The sequence below is a fragment of the Tachysurus vachellii genome, chromosome 4 (genome assembly GCF_030014155.1).
Source record: "Tachysurus vachellii isolate PV-2020 chromosome 4, HZAU_Pvac_v1, whole genome shotgun sequence".
NCBI classification, from domain to species: Eukaryota; Metazoa; Chordata; class Actinopteri; order Siluriformes; family Bagridae; genus Tachysurus; species Tachysurus vachellii.
The window spans coordinates 21079537-21097946 of NC_083463.1; the positions used below are offsets into that span (position 1 = coordinate 21079537).

At 38.2% G+C, this 18410-nt stretch overlaps 1 protein-coding gene across 2 annotated transcripts; it reads left to right on the forward strand.

Moving 5' to 3' along the window:
- Positions 1-618: 618 nt before the first annotated feature.
- On the forward strand, positions 619-18098 carry gnb1b (guanine nucleotide binding protein (G protein), beta polypeptide 1b). 2 transcript variants are annotated; one of them, XM_060868302.1, is made up of 11 exons: positions 619-1037; positions 9664-9771; positions 11751-11789; positions 11928-12034; positions 13469-13532; positions 13621-13783; positions 14015-14081; positions 14198-14399; positions 14569-14785; positions 14998-15113; positions 15862-18098. In XM_060868302.1, the coding sequence occupies exons 2-10, from the start codon at positions 9715-9717 to the stop codon at positions 15102-15104; spliced, it is 1023 nt and encodes a 340-aa protein (XP_060724285.1). In that variant the 5' UTR covers positions 619-1037; positions 9664-9714; the 3' UTR covers positions 15105-15113; positions 15862-18098. The 2 variants fall into 2 exon arrangements, with proteins under 2 accessions (XP_060724285.1, XP_060724284.1); XM_060868301.1 differs by having other exon boundaries at positions 620-1037; positions 14998-15138.
- The last annotated feature ends 312 nt before the right edge of the window (positions 18099-18410 follow it).

Consider the following 18410-nt stretch of genomic DNA (forward strand, 5'->3'; position numbering starts at 1 on the left):
TTTATTTAAAATTTTATGTAATGCAATATTGAATGGTGTTTCAGTATTTTTTTCAGTACTAGTGGTGTTTCAGTATTTCTATCAGTATTAGTGGTGTTTCAGTATTTCTATCAGTATTGGTGGCGTTTAAATACAGTATTTCTATCAGTATTAGTGGTGTTTCAGTATTTCTATCAGTATTAGTGGTGTTTCAGTATTTCTATCAGTATTAGTGGTGTTTCAGTATTTCTATCAGTATTGGTGGCGTTTAAATACAGTATTTCTATCAGTATTAGTGGTGTTTCAGTATTTCTATCAGTATTAGTGGTGTTTCAGTATTTCTATCAGTATTGGTAGCGTTTCAATATTTCTATCAGTATTGGAGGCTTTTAAGTACAGTATTTCTATCAGTATTAGTGGTGTTTCAGTATTTGTCAGTACTGCTGGAGCTATTTCGGTATTTTTTCTCAACACCAGTGGTAGTGATTCAGTATTTATCAATACTGGCAGTAATCTTTCAGTATTTCTAAAAGTGTAATGGGTGTGTTTCGATATTTCTGTCAGTACCGACTGTATAGCTTCAGCGCGCAGAGCGCAGTAGCGTTTGTGTATATACGAGAGAGAGAGTGAGTTAGCGCGCACGCGTGCGGGGTTTCCCGAGTCGGACTGCAGGGTCACCGCGCCCATCTCTGTTCTCTGATGGCCGGATGAGAAGTACAACTGGAGAAAAGTGTTCCTTGAAGGAAAAGCAACGGGAAGTGGCGGCCGTCGGACTTGCAATCAGATCAAATTTGGCCCAAGGACTTAAATGCCAGAAAATTGACGCAGCAGTTGAGATATCTTGTTAATACATTTCAAACGTGGCATTTAATTTTCGCCTTCTGCATCGAATTATTTGAAAGCTGAACTCATTATTGAGGCGCCGCTCCTCCGACTGAGGCTAGTTAGCTTAGCGAGCTAGCTCGTTCTTGTTCGTTTATGCGTGGATTTTTACAGAAACACGGTGTTTTCTTTCGGTCAATGCCATATAACGCAAGGCCAACTACGACTGAATACAGGTATGTCATTTGCTGTGGTTTTAGTGTTGATTAAAAAAGTGAAACGATATTCGGCGAGGTGTATTTTAGCAGAACTAATGACACGGTTGTAGTGAACGGGCGTGGGGTAAATGTTAACAGCTAGCCGAGCAGTTTGCATATAGGCAAAAACGCCAGGGAAATGAGCGAATGTTGTTTGACTAACCGCAAACCTCATAAAACAGTTATCGTCTCAAAGCAGTAATGTAATGACTTTGTGCCACGGATGTCCAGTAGGTGCATCGCTGAGTAAAATAACAGCAGGTTTTCTAACACGGAGATTTTTCAGGCCTTTGACTTTTTTTAACTGCGGCCATCCGGACCAAGCTTTCAGCTTGTTTTTCACGCTTAACTAATGAACAACATTGCTATTAAATAAAGAAATATACTTATTCACCACGTTGCCGGGTTGTCTCATAAATATAAGTAAAGTTTAACCTGTTATTTTGCATCACTTACAATATTTTGAAGTGAGTTAGCTTCTCAGTCTTGAGACTGTGGTAGCATGAAAGCCCGCTAGCTGGCTAATTAGACATGAAGCTACCTCAGCTGGCATAGTCACCTCGTTATTGTTTCCAGCTAAACTAGATTTTGGTGGTTTTATTTGGGGCTCAGAATCCAGCTCTTAGTCGATAACTAAGTGATAAATATTAACCGGTTGCATGTCATATTTTGTAGACGTCTGCTGTGGTGTTTTCGGTTTGTGTTTCACTTGTTAGCTGATTAGCGGTCAAAATCCATCGGGGTCGCCTTTTCACTGTGGCTGACAGTTGTGTTTTTGTACGTGTTTCCAGATTTCACTTACAATAAATGTTAAGCATCTGAAATGTTACCGCTTTCATACTCGGCGCATTGTACTGGTGTTTTGAGCCAGTTAGCTGAAGCCGTGTTAAAACCTTACAGTATTAAACGAGCCCCTGTGTTTTTTAACGAGTTAATCGGATTGGTTGAAGCAGAGGCCTCTGTGAACATGATTAGATAAAACCCACCGGTATAATGTCCTGTACCACCGGGATTCCTTTAACTGATCCACCCTAAACGCTCACTTCTCATGACCACCATGTTGCAACACACACACATGGCCTTTTTCTTAACGACATTAATTGTATCCGTATAAATAGCCGTTAAATTGAACTGATTGATAGTCGGTAATTTACGCAGGAGCAGCTCAGCTAATCTGTCGAGTCACAAATGAAAATGAATAAATATATATATATTTTTTTTAAAAGAGCGTTTTCTTTAAAAACGTATCAGTTTCCCCCGCGTTTTAGAGCCAGGAAACCTCCAGTGGTGAATAAATGAGAGGAATCGACGGCTTGGCGGATCTAGAGACCAAGACGCGGCTGCGAACAAGATGGCGTTTGAAGCTTTTTCTCCTCAGCTTCCCTTCTACGAGATATTAGCATGCCGTTGATTTAGCACACAGGATGGGTCTGTACGCTGGTTAAGCGTATTTATTGTTAAATATTTGCTTCAGTGAGACGGTGATTGCACTCTAACCCTTAGTTGTTTATATAGCCATAGAAAAAGATGCTTTTTAAGGAGTATTTAACCTCCATAATGTTCAACATTTATTACCACAGAACTGGCTTGTATTTCACATTATTCGTTTAAAGCTTAAATAGGTATGTAAACCAGTTTGTACATGATTTTTTTCCCCCCTGTTAGAACTCCATCCCCTTTATCATACATTTTTATAATGTCATTACTGTTACACATCAGTACTAAGTCACGCCTGCTGGCTGTCTGCACTCACAGACTGTATTAATACAGATAATTGTCTGCTTCCCTTGAAATACTGCTTCACTTGTGGTGTTTGTTGTGAACCCTTGTAACGTCTTTAGTGTCTTACACACGTTGCCTGGTAGTGCACTTTAAATGAGTTTTGTTTATTGTTGGTTTGTTTAGCTGTAATGAAACTGTAACCAGTTACCACCAATACTGACACTGTGGCTATATCGTAAACTTGATCTTTAATTGTGCAAGAATGCAATGTCACTGGGCTTAAACAGGTCTTCTGAACTTAAACTTTTACTCCATCCCTTTTAACTATATTTGGATTCATCTGAAATGTGGTCGAAAACTTGTCTGGTTCTAAGTTCACAAAAGTTGTGTTGAACCTCATCAGCATTTCAGTGCAGGTGAGTTGCATTTCATATAGTCATGTTTCACATCAGCATTATTTGTATTCCTTAAAAGTGTAAATGCATTGTGATTTACACTAAGAACATTATTTATTCATATAAATAAATAAATGAATAAATCATCGCTGTCGGGCGGAATCCTCGTATCTCCAAAACCGTTATTTTTCAGGAAATGAAAAAAAAACGCCGTACTTTATCTGTAGTGCACAGGGTTTAGTTCGCGTTGCAGTGGATTGTCTTGCGCTAAATTCCTGTCCTCAGACAAGCACCAGAACTAGCGGGGGTCAAGATTTTTTTTCTTTGAGCCCAGTGTTTTGAAGACATTTACCTCAGAAGACGTGTTGATTCGTTGCCACTCTTATAAAGGAGCAATATGCCGCGAAGCTCTCCCGCAGAGTGAGGAGGAGGTGGACAGATGAAGTGTCCAATGGAGTTATGAGATTTGCGCTCAAGCTATTTTGCAAGACTTTAGATTGGTTAATAACTTGTAAAAATAACAGACCCACGTGGGGAATGACCAATAGCATCAATATGTGAAAAAATATGAAATTGACCAAATTTGGACATATGAGGTTTCCGCCCGACAGCGAGTGTGTGTGTGTGTATGTATGTATGTACTGGACTCTCATGTTGCCCTCACAATTTTAGCCTAAATTTTTGGAAATCTATCCCGAGTGGAGGGAAAGTGAATTCCACTTGTTTTGTTTTGTGTGTCACAACTTTCACTCATCCGTATTAAGCTGTATTGAACAATCCCTGTTTACTGCACTTTGTAAAAATGGTTTATACACAATGAGCTTATTTTTAAATTAAAACTTTAAATTGAACCCATGATATTGTATCCTCATAAATATAAAAAGATTTCAGTTTGGATGAACAGCTTCCAAGACAAAAATGTAATCATTGTAATAATCATTACATTTGTCATTAGTCTAGTGTGCTCCAAAACAGGCAGAAGTCAATTTACCATCTCTCTCTACCACCAATATGGATCAACAATTTTGACATCATTCTGCACTTTAGCTTCTCATCAGATTTTGTAAGAAGTGTCCTGCTCACATTATAAAAATCACTTTACTGAAGTTGTCTATCTTGAGTGAGATTAGTATGCAAGTATGGGTTGTAAATGTGTCCTATGTAAGTGAATCCAATGCATTGTTATCGTTTCGATTCACATTCATGGTACTAATTGTCAAGTAATTCTTAGCCTGGAATGTTAGGTAAGCTGTCTAAAAAATGTAAAAGTGATTGTTATGGAATTCTTGAGTTCTTCCAGACATTTCTGTAATGGTAACTCTCAGTACTTCAGTCATATCTGATGTTTGTCAGAAAAACCTGTAGACCATTTGGTTATTTATGCAGTTATCTAAACAGCCAGTCATGTTGTAGCAGCACAGTGCAAAAATCATGCAGATATTGGTCAAGTTTCAGTTAATGTTCACATGGTACCAGATGTGTCGGTTTGGTTTCTACTCCTATCAGCCAGTCAGAGGCTATGCTGTACACAGGCTCACCTAAACTGGATAGGTGAAGATCACCTGAGGTTTTTCCAGCAAAAGTAAACTGTAGAGACTGTTGTGTGTATGAAAGTAACAAATCAGCAGTTTATGAAATGCTTAAACCAGGCCATCCAACTCAAGGTTTGATGTGTTTTAAGAGATCTGTTTCTGCTCACTATGGTTGTAGAGTGTGCTTATTTGAGTTATTGTAGAGTTTCCCTCAGCTCTGACCAGCCTGATAATTCTCCTCTGGTCTATTTCATCAAGTCATTTCTGCCTGCAGACTCTCTGCATGTAGGATGTTTTTTGTTTTTCAAGATATCAGTTTTGATGTATTCAAACCAACCCTTGTTACCAATATCCATACCACGATTGTCTTCATCATTCTGATGTTCGATGTGGGGGAAAAATCTCTGGACCTGTATGTATGATTTTATGCATTGTGCTGCTGCCACATGATTGGCTGATTTAGATAATTGCATGAGTGCTCAGGTGTTCCTAATGAAGTGAATGCGTGTTTGTATTCAAAATATGCTGAATGGAGAGAACAGAGCGATCAGTGAATAAATTGTCATAATTGCAGCTCAGTAGATTTTAAGTACACTTTTAATAGTTTAAAGAAGACTTTGGTTAAAAACAGATTTGCAGCCATATGGCCTTTGAGGAATAAAGTTTTATTGTCTGTAGGTTTTGCCTTTTAGGATTACTGGCTTGGTAAGTGATGGTGCTGATTGTCTTCTATTCTGTGATGTGGATGATTCATTGCTCACCCAGTGTAATGAGCATCATCGGTACTTACACTTACCACCGCAGCTCTATTGAAATCAGTGTTTTATAGTTCTTGCATACCTAAAAATCATGGTGCATAGGTTTCCCTAAAAAAAAAAATCATCAATAGTGTTTTACACTGTTCTAAACATGAAGTGAAAGTGTGTTCTGCTATTTGTCAGAGAAAACCCAAAGTTGTCCTTTAAGACTTGTTTTTAATAAAGGGTGTCAATTATTGTGTATTTTTTAGTTTATTTATAACTACTTATGTTTTATTTTGTGAATAGCATATTTCAGTGCATTGTCATTACCATTTTACAGCCACCGTGTCCCTACTTCTTCTACAAGTTATTGACTGCGTAAAGGTTCACCTTCACGTTTCTTTTGGGTTCTCCAGTTTCCTCCCACCTCAAAAAAAAACATGCTGATGATTAGATTGGAAAGTCTATATTGCCCCTAAGTGTGATTGTGTGCACACGGTGCCCTGCAGTAGATGTCCTATCCAGGGTGTTTCCTTCTTTAAATTCAGTATTCTTGGACAAATCCCCTAGTTTGAACAAAACCCCAGTGGCATGTAAGCTGGCATGCCTAGTACCATACTGTTTTGAATTAAGTGTTAACCTGAAATTGATTTCATTCCATCTCTAAATATTGCTCAATATATGGAACAGGAAACTCTGAACATTGGCCATGGTGGTGAGATGGCAGCTCTGAATGCTTACTAGATTTCATCTGATGCAGTGTTCCATTATACTGAACCTTATTCTGTAAGGTGTAGGAATTTTTTTTTACAATTCTCGAAACCTAAACTTAATATGCTTAAACTTCACTAAATTAAGCTTTACATTTTTGTTATTGCGCTGACATTTTTTTATAGTATTAGTTTTTTATTGTTTCTGAATCTGGGTTACGTTTTGTAGATTTGGCAGAACTCTCACAAGTTTACTGAAGACTCATGAAAAGTAGCAGGTTGAAATGATTTTGATCGTTCACACATGAGCTCAACATGTCGTGTGATTTTATTTATTTATTTAATTTTTAAAGCAACGTCTAGGTAATATTTCGTATAAGATTGTTAAATGGAGCTCATTCATTCTAAAAGTTTAATTGCAAGTCCCTGAATCAGTGAAACATTTCTTTTTAATTTGAACACATAGCTTGCCTAAAAAGTCCTTACTGTAGACTTGTCTTTGTTGGTTAGTATCAGCACAGAAATGCAGGCCATCTGCTATCTGCAGCATTATTATAGTGTACCTAGTGTGAATCCATTTCTTTAAAAGTCAAAACTCTTAAGTCCTACACAAGCTTTAAATTCGTAGTATTTAAGAAGCCTGTTTGTACACTAGCATTGATTGAGTTTTCTTGCTGTTACACTGCATGTTTTGGGGGATTATGGGGCAGAAGGATTCCTTCTTTGGCCAAGCATTTGGTCTTAAATGCTTGGTCACTTACAGTGGGTTTTTTTTTTATTTCCACACTATAATTTTTAGGGATGTCATTCCTGAGTATTTATAGAAGACATAGAAAACTTTAAAAAAAAAATAATAATAAACTTGTACAACTAGCTTGTTTCTAATGATGTACTCAACTGAATATTTATAAATGGGCATGGAAATTGTTGATTCCCTATGGGGTCACAACATTGGCCATCATCCTGTGACCAGGAGACAAAGAGTATAATTGGTCCTAAGACCTTGGTGCTAGGATGGCAATATCAGTTTATTCAGACTGATTACCTTTATTTTGTAATGAAACATTTTTAGTCTATTAATATCCACCAGCCACAGGGCAGCAGTTTGAGCTTAGCATCAGAAAGTGATCCAAATTCTTTCTGAAAATCAGTTTAGCACAGATGACCGTGAGAGCGGCATCTAATAAAGTAATTTATGAAAACTGTTATCTGCATGGCTACTAAGCAACACTAATTAGCATTGTTTGTGTAATTCACAGTAAAATCATGTGACTTGTCTGAGGCTGCACAGAAATTAGTTTGAAAATTGAATCTGTGATCATGTAGCATGAGCATAGTCACGATGTAGGCTGTAAGTGACCGGTTCCTTTCCTGAGTTGAATCCACACAAGGGGTTTATGATTAAAAAAGATGCACTGTTATTTTATTACCAACCCATTATTACTGTTGTAGAAAGTTGCTGGTTCAAAAACTTTTCTTTGTCTTTTTCATGGGATACTTTAGAAATGCTTTCAGAAATCTACATGAATATCTCTCTTGACATGTCATTAGCACTTGTCAAAAGCTTTCACCCATGTAAAACCGCATTGTTAATACAGGCTGGTTAATAGCAGCTCTTTGTAAACCTCTTTCAGGTGCGAACATGAAGATTTCGTGTGGTACACTATCTGTTTTTCTTAGTTAAACCATAAATCGTGCCCACTCTGGCACAAATAATATTTGGGCACAAAAGTGCACCAAATACAGTAAGGTTGAGAGTATGTTTGTCATTTAGAATAGTAGAATTTTGATTGTCAAACAAACAAGTGGGCAAGATATTAAAATAGTAGTGGATGATGGGACTTTATATTGTTCTTCTTTATATGATGCTTTCTTTAAATTAAATACTGTATTAATAAAAGCATGTTCTGAGTAAATTGTGTGTATATAACATTGTTTTACATTCTACACTGACAACATTAAAAGTGAATATGAACAATATTAGATTTTACCTTTTTAAAGGTGGGGTCTCCGATGTTTGAAAGCCAATGTTGATATTTGAAATCGCCAAAACAAACACGCCCCTAACCCAAATGGGCCCCACCCCTGTATTGATAGCTCCGCCCCCACATACATACGTACCCTGGTCAACTAATGGAAGGAAATGTGTCTATCATAGCTGAAGGGAAGAACAATACAATTGCAGATAAACAAGCAAAAATGACACACAAGCATAATCATGCAAAGGACGGCATATATTAGTTCTGTGAAACAACAAAACCAACGTTACTCACCTATCGAGAAGAGCAAAAAAAAAAGCAAGCTCGGCGTTTTAAGTAAAGTTGGCCGCATATTCACAGATTGGAGTTTCCTGAGTCGATAACTCCTGAGCTCCTACTAGCAAAACACGGTTGTAGCTGCCTCTCTACATTACTACGATAGAATAGAGGTATTATTTGTGTAGTAACAGTGTTTAGCTCAGTAGTTACTGACTCGCGAAACTCCAATCTGTGAATATGCGGCCAACTTCCTGCTCCTTCAGTTCTCTCCAGCGCTGGAAAGCTGATCCTATATTAACACGGGTCCTACTTCTTGCCTTTTCGTAAGCCTTAAAACGCGCATAAAAACTACTAAAACGAACATTCAGTTTAAGCTTTCAGACCTGATTGTATATTTGTGTTTGTTTCAAAAATTTGTCTTTCAGCAACCAGATGTAGTGTTCTCTATTTTATTTAGCTATTTTAAGCTTACAGGCCAGAAGACCGCTTTGCCTCTTAAAAAATGTTTCATCATGATATCTCTTTCCTTTCGGCCCCACGTAATTCAACTGGCCTATGCCCCTTGATCGCCCACTGAACATGACCAGCATAGGGCATATAAAATAATAAGGAAAAAAACAGAGAAATAAACACAGTTCAAAAGTAAAATGAATCATTCTGCTTGTATGTGGCGAGGACCAGAAATTGTAGCTTACGTAATTGAGTTTCTAAACATGCATCTGAGCAACCATGGAGCTCTTACTTTCCCACTGGGCTAGATATTGAACTTAAGGGTTTTTTCTACCCTTTATTTTATTTTTTTTTATAATTCTAGCAATCAAAAAAGTAAAATGTTTTCACACCATCTTAGCAATTTAGCTTATATCAGTTGCAGTTTGAAAGATTTCCCCATTGTGGGATGAATAAAGGTATATTTTATCTTACTAAGACTGTTTTATGGTATTGTTACAGGTCACATTATTTGGGCCACACACAATTTCTGAAAATATTTGGTTTTGCATTCATGTGCACTCATCACATGCATTCTTTGACCTGCAGTTGTGCTTTCTTTATGCCAAATAACTAAGGAAATGAAGATATGATGACTTCTTTAATTAGTGTAATGATCTGCCTGGCATAAAATCATTAAACCAAATGGCTAAGGTGTATTCTACTGTGAGAAGTAGAATTGTAGTTGTTCTGTGTGTATTCGTGTGATATAGTGTATCTCAATTCACTAACTGTGTGTAATTTCTTTTTGTGCCACAGATCAGCGTGTGTCCCGGCAGTAGGAGTGAGGAAGAGCTTTAGAAGAAGAAAATGAGTGAACTGGATCAGTTACGCCAGGAGGCTGAGCAGCTGAAAAACCAGATCAGAGTGAGCGCCGCCTCCTTCACACACTTTCTCTGCCACGTGCACTCATGCACGCACACACTCTTAAAGTTACAGTAAACAGCAGTAACATGCTGTTCAGAAACATTGTATAAATATTTCAGTTAACACAGGAACAGGAAACAAGTCTGAGTTCACAACCTGCGTGGCACCTTTACAAATACATTCCATTCTTTCATTATAGCCACTGAATGCTCCATATTAAACTGCTGCTTCCTCCTGAATGACAGAATTATAGGTGGTTGGGGGTCCCCCCCCCCCATATTTTATACATTAAACGTAGAACAATAGAATTAAACTGAGTTTACGATAAGAGGAAGGGAAAGGGGAGAGGACTGGTAGAAGAGTCAGTGTTAAATGATGACACCCAGTGTTCAAACTAGAAATATGAATAATAATGTTCAGCATAACAATATAATTCGCATAACATTAAATGTCATAAATTAAAGGGATTAATATAATCAAAACTGTCTGCTATTTTTCAACTGGTGGCGTTTGTGTAATTTATGATTATAATATTATAGTGGTACCCAAACTCAAGTAAGTTTTCTCACCAAAAAACCTACCTGGTTTTTCTGTATTGCTTCTGTACAGATCAGAATCCCAGCATCTATCATAAGTCAGAGTATCAGTTTTTTTGTAAGTGCTGCTGAGGGAAGCTGCAAAGACACACATCCCAAACATCTTAAAAGAATCTTTAACACATCCCAAAGATGTTCTACTGGATTTGGGTCCGGTGGCTGGGAAGATTCCTGAAGAACACTGAGCTTATTGTCCAGATTGAGATGACTTTTGCTTTGTGACATGGTGCATTGTCGTGCTGGAAGTAGTCAGTACAAGACAGTAAATTGCGGGCAAGAACGAATGCACATGGTCAGCAGCAGTACTCACATTGGTTGAACCAATAATGATTAGTATTAACAGGCCCACAGTCTGCCAGCAAAACATTCCCTACACCATTATACATCCTCCACGACTGGACTGTTGACAGAATGCGGGTTTGTCCATGGATTTCATGCTAATTCCAAAATCTGTCACCACCATCTGTGTGTTTTGGCAGAAATCAAGATTTATCATACCAGGCTATGTTTTCCCCCAGTCTTCAACTGGTCTGGTTTTGGTGATCCTGTGACTACTGCAGTATTTGCTTTCTTGTTCCCACCTGTCAGAAGTGGAACTCCACAGTGTTGCATGTTTGCCACTATTGTACGGAGTTGTACCAGCTTGGCAACAAGACTCATGTTGCAGTCAAAATCTTGGAGATCAATTTCTCCCCCATTCTAATCGTTAATTTTATCTTTTGTCTGTATCTTCTGGTCCGTATCTGCGTGGCTTTCTGCTCTATACTGCTGCCCCACAACTTGCTGATTCAGATTGCGTGAATGAGTGTGTACAAGTGTTGCTAATAAAATGTTCAGTGTGTAATTTGTCACTATTAAATAATAGGCTGCATTTTAATGATATTGTGCAGTATGGTAAGTGAAATTGTTTGCTTTATTTATTAAATTGTTCAAATTCAGTTTATTCCAGGTGTTCTCAAATATTTGTGTATAGCCAGCTCACTTTTGTTATTCCTGTAAGACATGAAAGCAGACTTTGCATAACTGAAAAACATTTTCATAACCAACAATTTACATGCTTTACCTAATACTGCTTGAATGACTGTCTTGTGTATACTGAAAAAAAAAAAGTGCCGTTTCACATAACCACACCTGGTACATGCAAAGTATCTGCATTAATGCTCTGTTTTAATGTGAAGTATTTTACAATTATTACAATTAAGTTGGAATCTATGGAAATGTGTATATAATAGTGTCTTTGCCTGTTTCTTCAGGAATGTTATGCAGTATAAATGCTGTCGTTAGCCCCCTTTAAAACTAGAACTAGACCTTAATTTATGTTGTTGCCATTGTATCTGTTTCTACTTCACTGCGATTTTACAAGTTTTCTTGTTTGTTTTTCAGGATGCGAGGAAAGCCTGTGCAGATGCTACACTATCACAGGTAACACCTTATTGCTCAGTGGAAAATGATGCATACTAGAGCCCCTTATTCTCTCTTGTTGTAATCCAACTTTAAGAGTACAATTTGGTCGTTTTATTATGTTCAGTTCAGTAGGTGAAGGTGTGAATTTATTTTCAGATAACGGCTAACATCGACCCTGTGGGGAGAATCCAGATGCGCACAAGGCGAACACTGAGGGGACATCTGGCTAAGATCTATGCTATGCACTGGGGCTCTGACTCCAGGTACCCAATATTAACACTGAATATTGTGTTCTCTTATTAGTGTGTTGTTTAGGGAAGCACAGATCTATACAGAGAGGGTTCTGTCCAAACAAATAAAATGTACAGTTAACTGTGATTTATTAGGTATATTAAAGGTTTTTGTTTGGCCTGTATAACCTTATCTTAAACCTAGACCTAGGGGTTGCGATACGATATGTTTCAATACATTGTGATACTGTAAGCAAGGTGATTTATTGGGATATTTCTTATATTAGGAAAGCTGTCATTAAGAGCACACCACCATATGCAATCTGTAGCGAAAAAATGTATTTTAAACAGAACCCAGTGGGATCAGTCCCTGTATTATTTAACATTACTGAACCTATTTACTAATGTAACAGTCAGATTGTTGTGATTTGAACAAAAGACATGACCAAATAACACATTTGTTATGTAATGCACTGTTATTACGAACGATTCAGTGGCTCGTGATGTCCAAGCGTAACATGTAAACGTGACTCAGATGAGCTTAGAGATTCTTTTACACTCATTTTTACCTCCTTGTACAAGTTGGGCACAGTGATGTCTATAATGAGCTGTCGGGATGGTACTGTGTGGCAAGACTCCAGAGTTTTTAACATATAACGGAAGCCTTCATTCTCTGACACTGAGAGGGTGCATGTCTTTGCAAATGAAATAAGGAGTTGAGGTTGGTGGTAACTTTGTCATGTGAGCTTGCTCCAGAGTGAGTTGAAGTGGATCCACTCTTTTAATGTTAGCCGTTTGCTGCTGCTGTTCTGTTAGCGGTACATCAGAATGGTGCCTCGTTGTGTGCGCGCTCAGATTTGTTGTGGTGTTCGAATATTTGATATTGGCATTGCACATTTTACACACCATGACTTTTGTAAATCTCTTTTGTGCCTTGTTTGTAATGAAAGCTGAAATGACACCACACTTCAGTGTTGTACACCGAGGAGGAAACAGGAACAATTGTTTCATATTTCATTACAAGCAACTATTATATTTACACTAACATTAGTGGGATTCTAGTATTTCCTGTCACTGGTTCAAAGATAAGATGACTGCCATCGGGATATCAACTCAAAACGAAACAAATGAATCTTGTATGATTTATTTATTTTTTTTATGTCGATATTGCTTGTTTGAGAATCAATACAGTATTAGCAAACAATATCGTGAAACTCGCGTGTAATTTTTTTTTTTTTTTTTTTTGAATATTTCCTTTTTTGCTCAATCTGACCTTCAGTGTTAAATGATCAGTAGTCACTTGTTAGTCAGTGTTACTCATTATTAACTTCTAATGTAATGGCTTTACTGCTGAAAATTTAGAGTAGTTGTTTTTTTTTTTGTGAGCTCATCTTAAGTTGTGTATCCTGCATGATTTATGAAAGACAACTGCCTGAAATGACCTTAATGCCGTTTCTCCTCATGTAGGCTGCTGGTCAGTGCATCCCAGGATGGTAAACTCATTATTTGGGACAGTTATACTACAAACAAGGTAAGCCAAGAATAGCAGCATAATCAAAGATGAAGTATCATGGTTTGTTTCAAGACTATTATAAAATAACGTTTTTGTAATGTTTCAGGTCCATGCTATCCCACTGCGCTCATCCTGGGTGATGACATGTGCCTACGCTCCCTCAGGAAACTATGTGGCCTGCGGAGGCCTAGATAACATTTGCTCCATCTACAGCCTGAAGACCCGCGAAGGCAATGTGCGCGTCAGCCGTGAGCTTGCTGGACACACAGGTTGGATATGAATTTTGCGCGCAAACGTGTTTATACTTTCAGCTTTCCATTAGCAGTGCCCTCTGGTTACAATGCCACAATTTAGCAGCTGACCCTGCTACTTTTAGCTTTTAACCCCCCAGCATAACTCCCCTTTTGTGGATTTGTCTGAGGTGGCTGATAAAGGAGCTTGGTTTAGACCACTGTAAATCAGTGTTTAATTATGTTTCTTGTATTCTTCTGCACTTCCAGGTTACCTGTCCTGCTGTCGTTTCCTTGACGATAACCAGATTGTCACAAGTTCTGGTGACACCACCTGGTGAGAGACTTGTGTATTCATGTATAATTTCATGGGACTTATCTAATATAACAGACTTAAAGAGATTACGGATAGCATTGGGGTCGGTGTAAATGGTGTACATATGTGCTCTACAGTGCTCTCTGGGATATAGAGACTGGTCAGCAGACAACCACTTTCGCAGGTCACACTGGAGATGTGATGAGCCTGTCCTTGGCTCCAGATTCGAGAACCTTTGTCTCAGGAGCTTGCGATGCCTCTGCTAAGCTGTGGGACGTGCGCGAGGGCATGTGCAGACAGACCTTTACTGGCCACGAGTCTGACATCAATGCTATTTGTGTGAGTAGCACTGTGGCTTCTCTTTTATAACAGCTGACCTACACTTATTGATTCATGGATAGCAAGCAGATGTCATAAGCATTATTTAGCAATACAAATACATTTGCTTCTTTACTCACATTGTGAATAATGTTGTAAACACAAGACTGTGAAAACTTTCTCTCTCCAGTTCTTCCCTAATGGCAATGCATTTGCCACCGGCTCAGATGACGCCACTTGCCGGCTATTTGACCTGCGTGCAGATCAGGAGCTAATGGTTTACTCACATGACAACATCATTTGTGGCATCACCTCAGTGGCTTTCTCCAAGAGCGGCCGCCTGCTGCTCGCCGGCTACGATGACTTCAACTGCAATGTTTGGGACAGCCTGAAAGCCGACCGTGCAGGTGAGACACCTCATAATTCTGCATGAGCCTCAAATGCAAACCACCCTTCCTACTAACACTGACCTGTCAGTATTACTAAAAGGATTTGTTGCATCACAGTGTTGTAGCATTGATCTACATAACAATTCTGCTTGATAAATAACCAATTTACCAAGAAATTACGTGGCTGTAACCGAAACCTTTCTAAATCTAATGCTATTGCTTTATTGCAGGTGTGTTGGCTGGCCATGACAACCGTGTCAGCTGTTTGGGTGTGACTGATGATGGCATGGCTGTGGCTACAGGGTCCTGGGACAGCTTCCTCAAGATCTGGAACTGATCTCAGAAGGTGCTTTTAACACATGTTCGACACAGTAAGCCACAGCATCTTTTGCCTTTTTAAATGCACATTATAAACATGCAAGTTAAATATGACCAAAGATTAAAAATGAATGGTTGCAAATGTAAAGTGTGTGTGTGTGTGTGTGTGTAATCTCTTGTTGCTCCGGGTTTGAGTGTTCTTTGTACCACTGTATGCATTCAGGAAAATGCATTTTATTGTCCATTACTTTGTTCATGACTTTAGATCCTGAATATAGAATGTTTATTTTTAACTTGATTGTATCATGAATTACTGGTAGCTACAGTAGGTCCTCGACTTATGTCGGAGATCCGTTCCTACAGGGCGATGTAACGTGATTTTTGCTGCAAGTCAAAACCCTCCTACGTAGGCACCTGTGTCACTCACATGGAGCACATACACAGCAGTGAAATAGTAACAAAAAAAGGCACATAAAGCATAATACAAAATGGTGTACAACCGGCGAATGAACAATGCGGTTTTCCTCGGATGGCGCCGCGTGACGCTCAGCAAGTAGTTCCCACGTAAACTTTGTTTTTGCTTCGTAAACGCCGTACGACGGAACAAGACTTTTCTTAATAAATCTATTGGAGATGGCGAGGTAACCACAAAACGCCATACATCGAGTAAACTGAGGAGACTCTGTATACAGAACACACTTGTCACCTTTTTTTTGTATGTGTTTATTTCTGCATGTTTATACTAATTGCCCTAATTTTACCTGTTTCTCTTTTAGATGTTATTTGAACTCCAAAGTTGACTGGAAGATCATTCCAACTTTAGAATGTTAAATTTCACAGCATCGTCAACAACAAAACTGACTCAGACACCACCACAAAAAGAAAGAAAGAAAAAAAAAACTTCTAAGGAAAAACAATGCCTTTCCTACACAAAGAAGAGCACAGTTTGTTCTATCACCCACCTTAAAAAAAGAAGAATTCCTGTGGTATCAAAATGAATAACTTTGTGCATTCCCTTTCAGACCATCCTGTGTCACCCTGACAAACACTATCATCCCATGCTTATGTCTCATGTGTCTAGAAAGCAAATGTTGGAGTGTAATTGTACAAATTATTTAACTTTTATTTCTTTTTAGACTTTTATCAGGCTTTTTGTTATTCTTGGATCTATTTTCCTTCATAACATTCTTTTTAGATATGTTCCAGCCTAAAAAAGAAACCTTTTAATCCTGTAAAATTATGGGTGAATGATGGAGGTAAAATAACGTAATAGCGGCTCAGATTAGACATGGAAGGAATAGCAGCCTTTTCTAAAGATTTTTTATTTAGTTTTTTTTCTATTTTCTTTTTTTAAATGGTGCACTAGATTGCCATCAACTGTGTGTGCGCCTACGCGCATGTCTGTTAGAAGTGTGCGTATGCGTGTAAGTAATCTTCATGAGCGTTTCTTTATATGCTGTAAGAGAAAGTCTGCTCACTCGTCAAGTCATGATTCATAGTGTTGGGCAACTTGGCAGACCCAAGCAGCTTTCAACTGTTCACTTTGTTTAAAGCTTGCTGAGTGGTCAGCAATTACTGGGTAATAAGAACAGCCTTAGTTTTCTGCCTTAAATGTGCATTAGTTAACTTTTGATGTGAATAACGGTCCTTTTGTCCTTGAAGAGAAAAGAAAACGCCATAATTATGCCATATCTTTTAAGCCTTTTACCATTTCTGAGTCTGAGGTACTCGCGTCATTTATCTCCAAATGGCTGCTTGTAAATACGAGTATCTGACTTGCACGCGAATGCAGCATTATATCCTAGCTACTTTTCTTTCCAGTCTGTCAGCTTTGTTTGCACAATAAGAAACTTGACTAATGTTTTATGCGTTAACTAACCAAGCACATGTCATTAATCACATCAAGAGTGAATTTTAACAAAGAAAATAAAATTTACAACCCAGTCCTCTTTTTCATAGAGGTTCTTTGTTTGAGCTAACGAAGCGTCTCTTCTGGTTTTACTCTTTCTGTTGGAGTTACTTTTTTTGCGTTTGTGACACCTCAGTCCAAGGATGGTCTTTTATTGGTGTGGCTGAATAGATTGTGGGGCAGAAGGCCCTTCCCACATCCCCTCTCCTAAAAACAGATAGCCCTGTTTCTGTGCTTGAAAATGCAGGTAATAATCTGTGAATGAAATGTTGTACAAATCAATGTCTGAAAAATAATTCTTAACTTTAATCTTTTTGTTCATCTGCCATGAAGTAACATAGTCGCATGCTGTAGAAATGCTTAAGCAGGTGCTTGTTTCTTTTTGATCTACTGATCTCTGCTACGATGGTGAAATGTGGTAAGACCTTGTAACAGCTGAAGCTTAATTCCACTCATTTCTCTCCCACGCCATGTACACATCGTTTACTTTTCCTGGCAAAGCTATGCACCCAAGTGTAAAACTGAATGAAACATTTCCTGTAGAAATTCTCTGCCCTTTGCTCCAGTACCGATTCTTCAAATGTCCAACGGTTACAAAGACATCTGTTCTGCAACAGTTTAGTCTCATTTTCACTCAAATTCTTCAAATTAACAGAGGAATGGGTCCAAAGAAACTGATCTGGCCTCCTGTGTTTAGAAAATGGCATCTGAAACGGCAGATTTTTCTACCCCGACCCCCAACACACCTTTCCTCTCTCCCCTACTGTAAACAGATGCACTTTCTTTGATAGTTGTGACTTTTTTTTTTTGTTTTGTTTTTGTTTCTCTCTCTCTCTCTCTGCGATAATGTACAATAATTGTGATGTATTTGTGTGCTGCCACCAGTAAAGATTAATTACAGTTCAATTAAAATGGATTCCCCACTTTATTTTTCTCATCATTAATTAACTGTCATAATATATCATTAACTGTAGAGCTCCGCACTCCTCACCTTTTGTATTTAATTTCAGTCTGTTGGTGTACCACAGAAAGCTGGATGCAAGATAGATACTATATTAAAATGTACTGTTATTTAAGATGTAATAAAAAGAAGTTTGAGATGTCTCTCTGTTTGGATGTTTTGGTAGAAGTCGCAGATTAGCCTTCACAGACATAGGGTTTTACATTAACGCTTCAATGGAACGTGTGAAAGCCAATACTGCAAACATGCTTGTTTTATGCAAATAGTCAAGGAAACAGGTGGCTTTCAGGATCTATGTAAATATAAGGCCAGCTGCTGGACATCTTCCAATAAAACAAAAACCTCTTCCTGTTACTCTAAATAGAAAATGTAAGGTACAAAGGTCTGTTTAAAGCTTAAACCATAACTTGTTCACATTCTTTGAGTTATTAAAAAAAATAAATCGTATGTGGCAG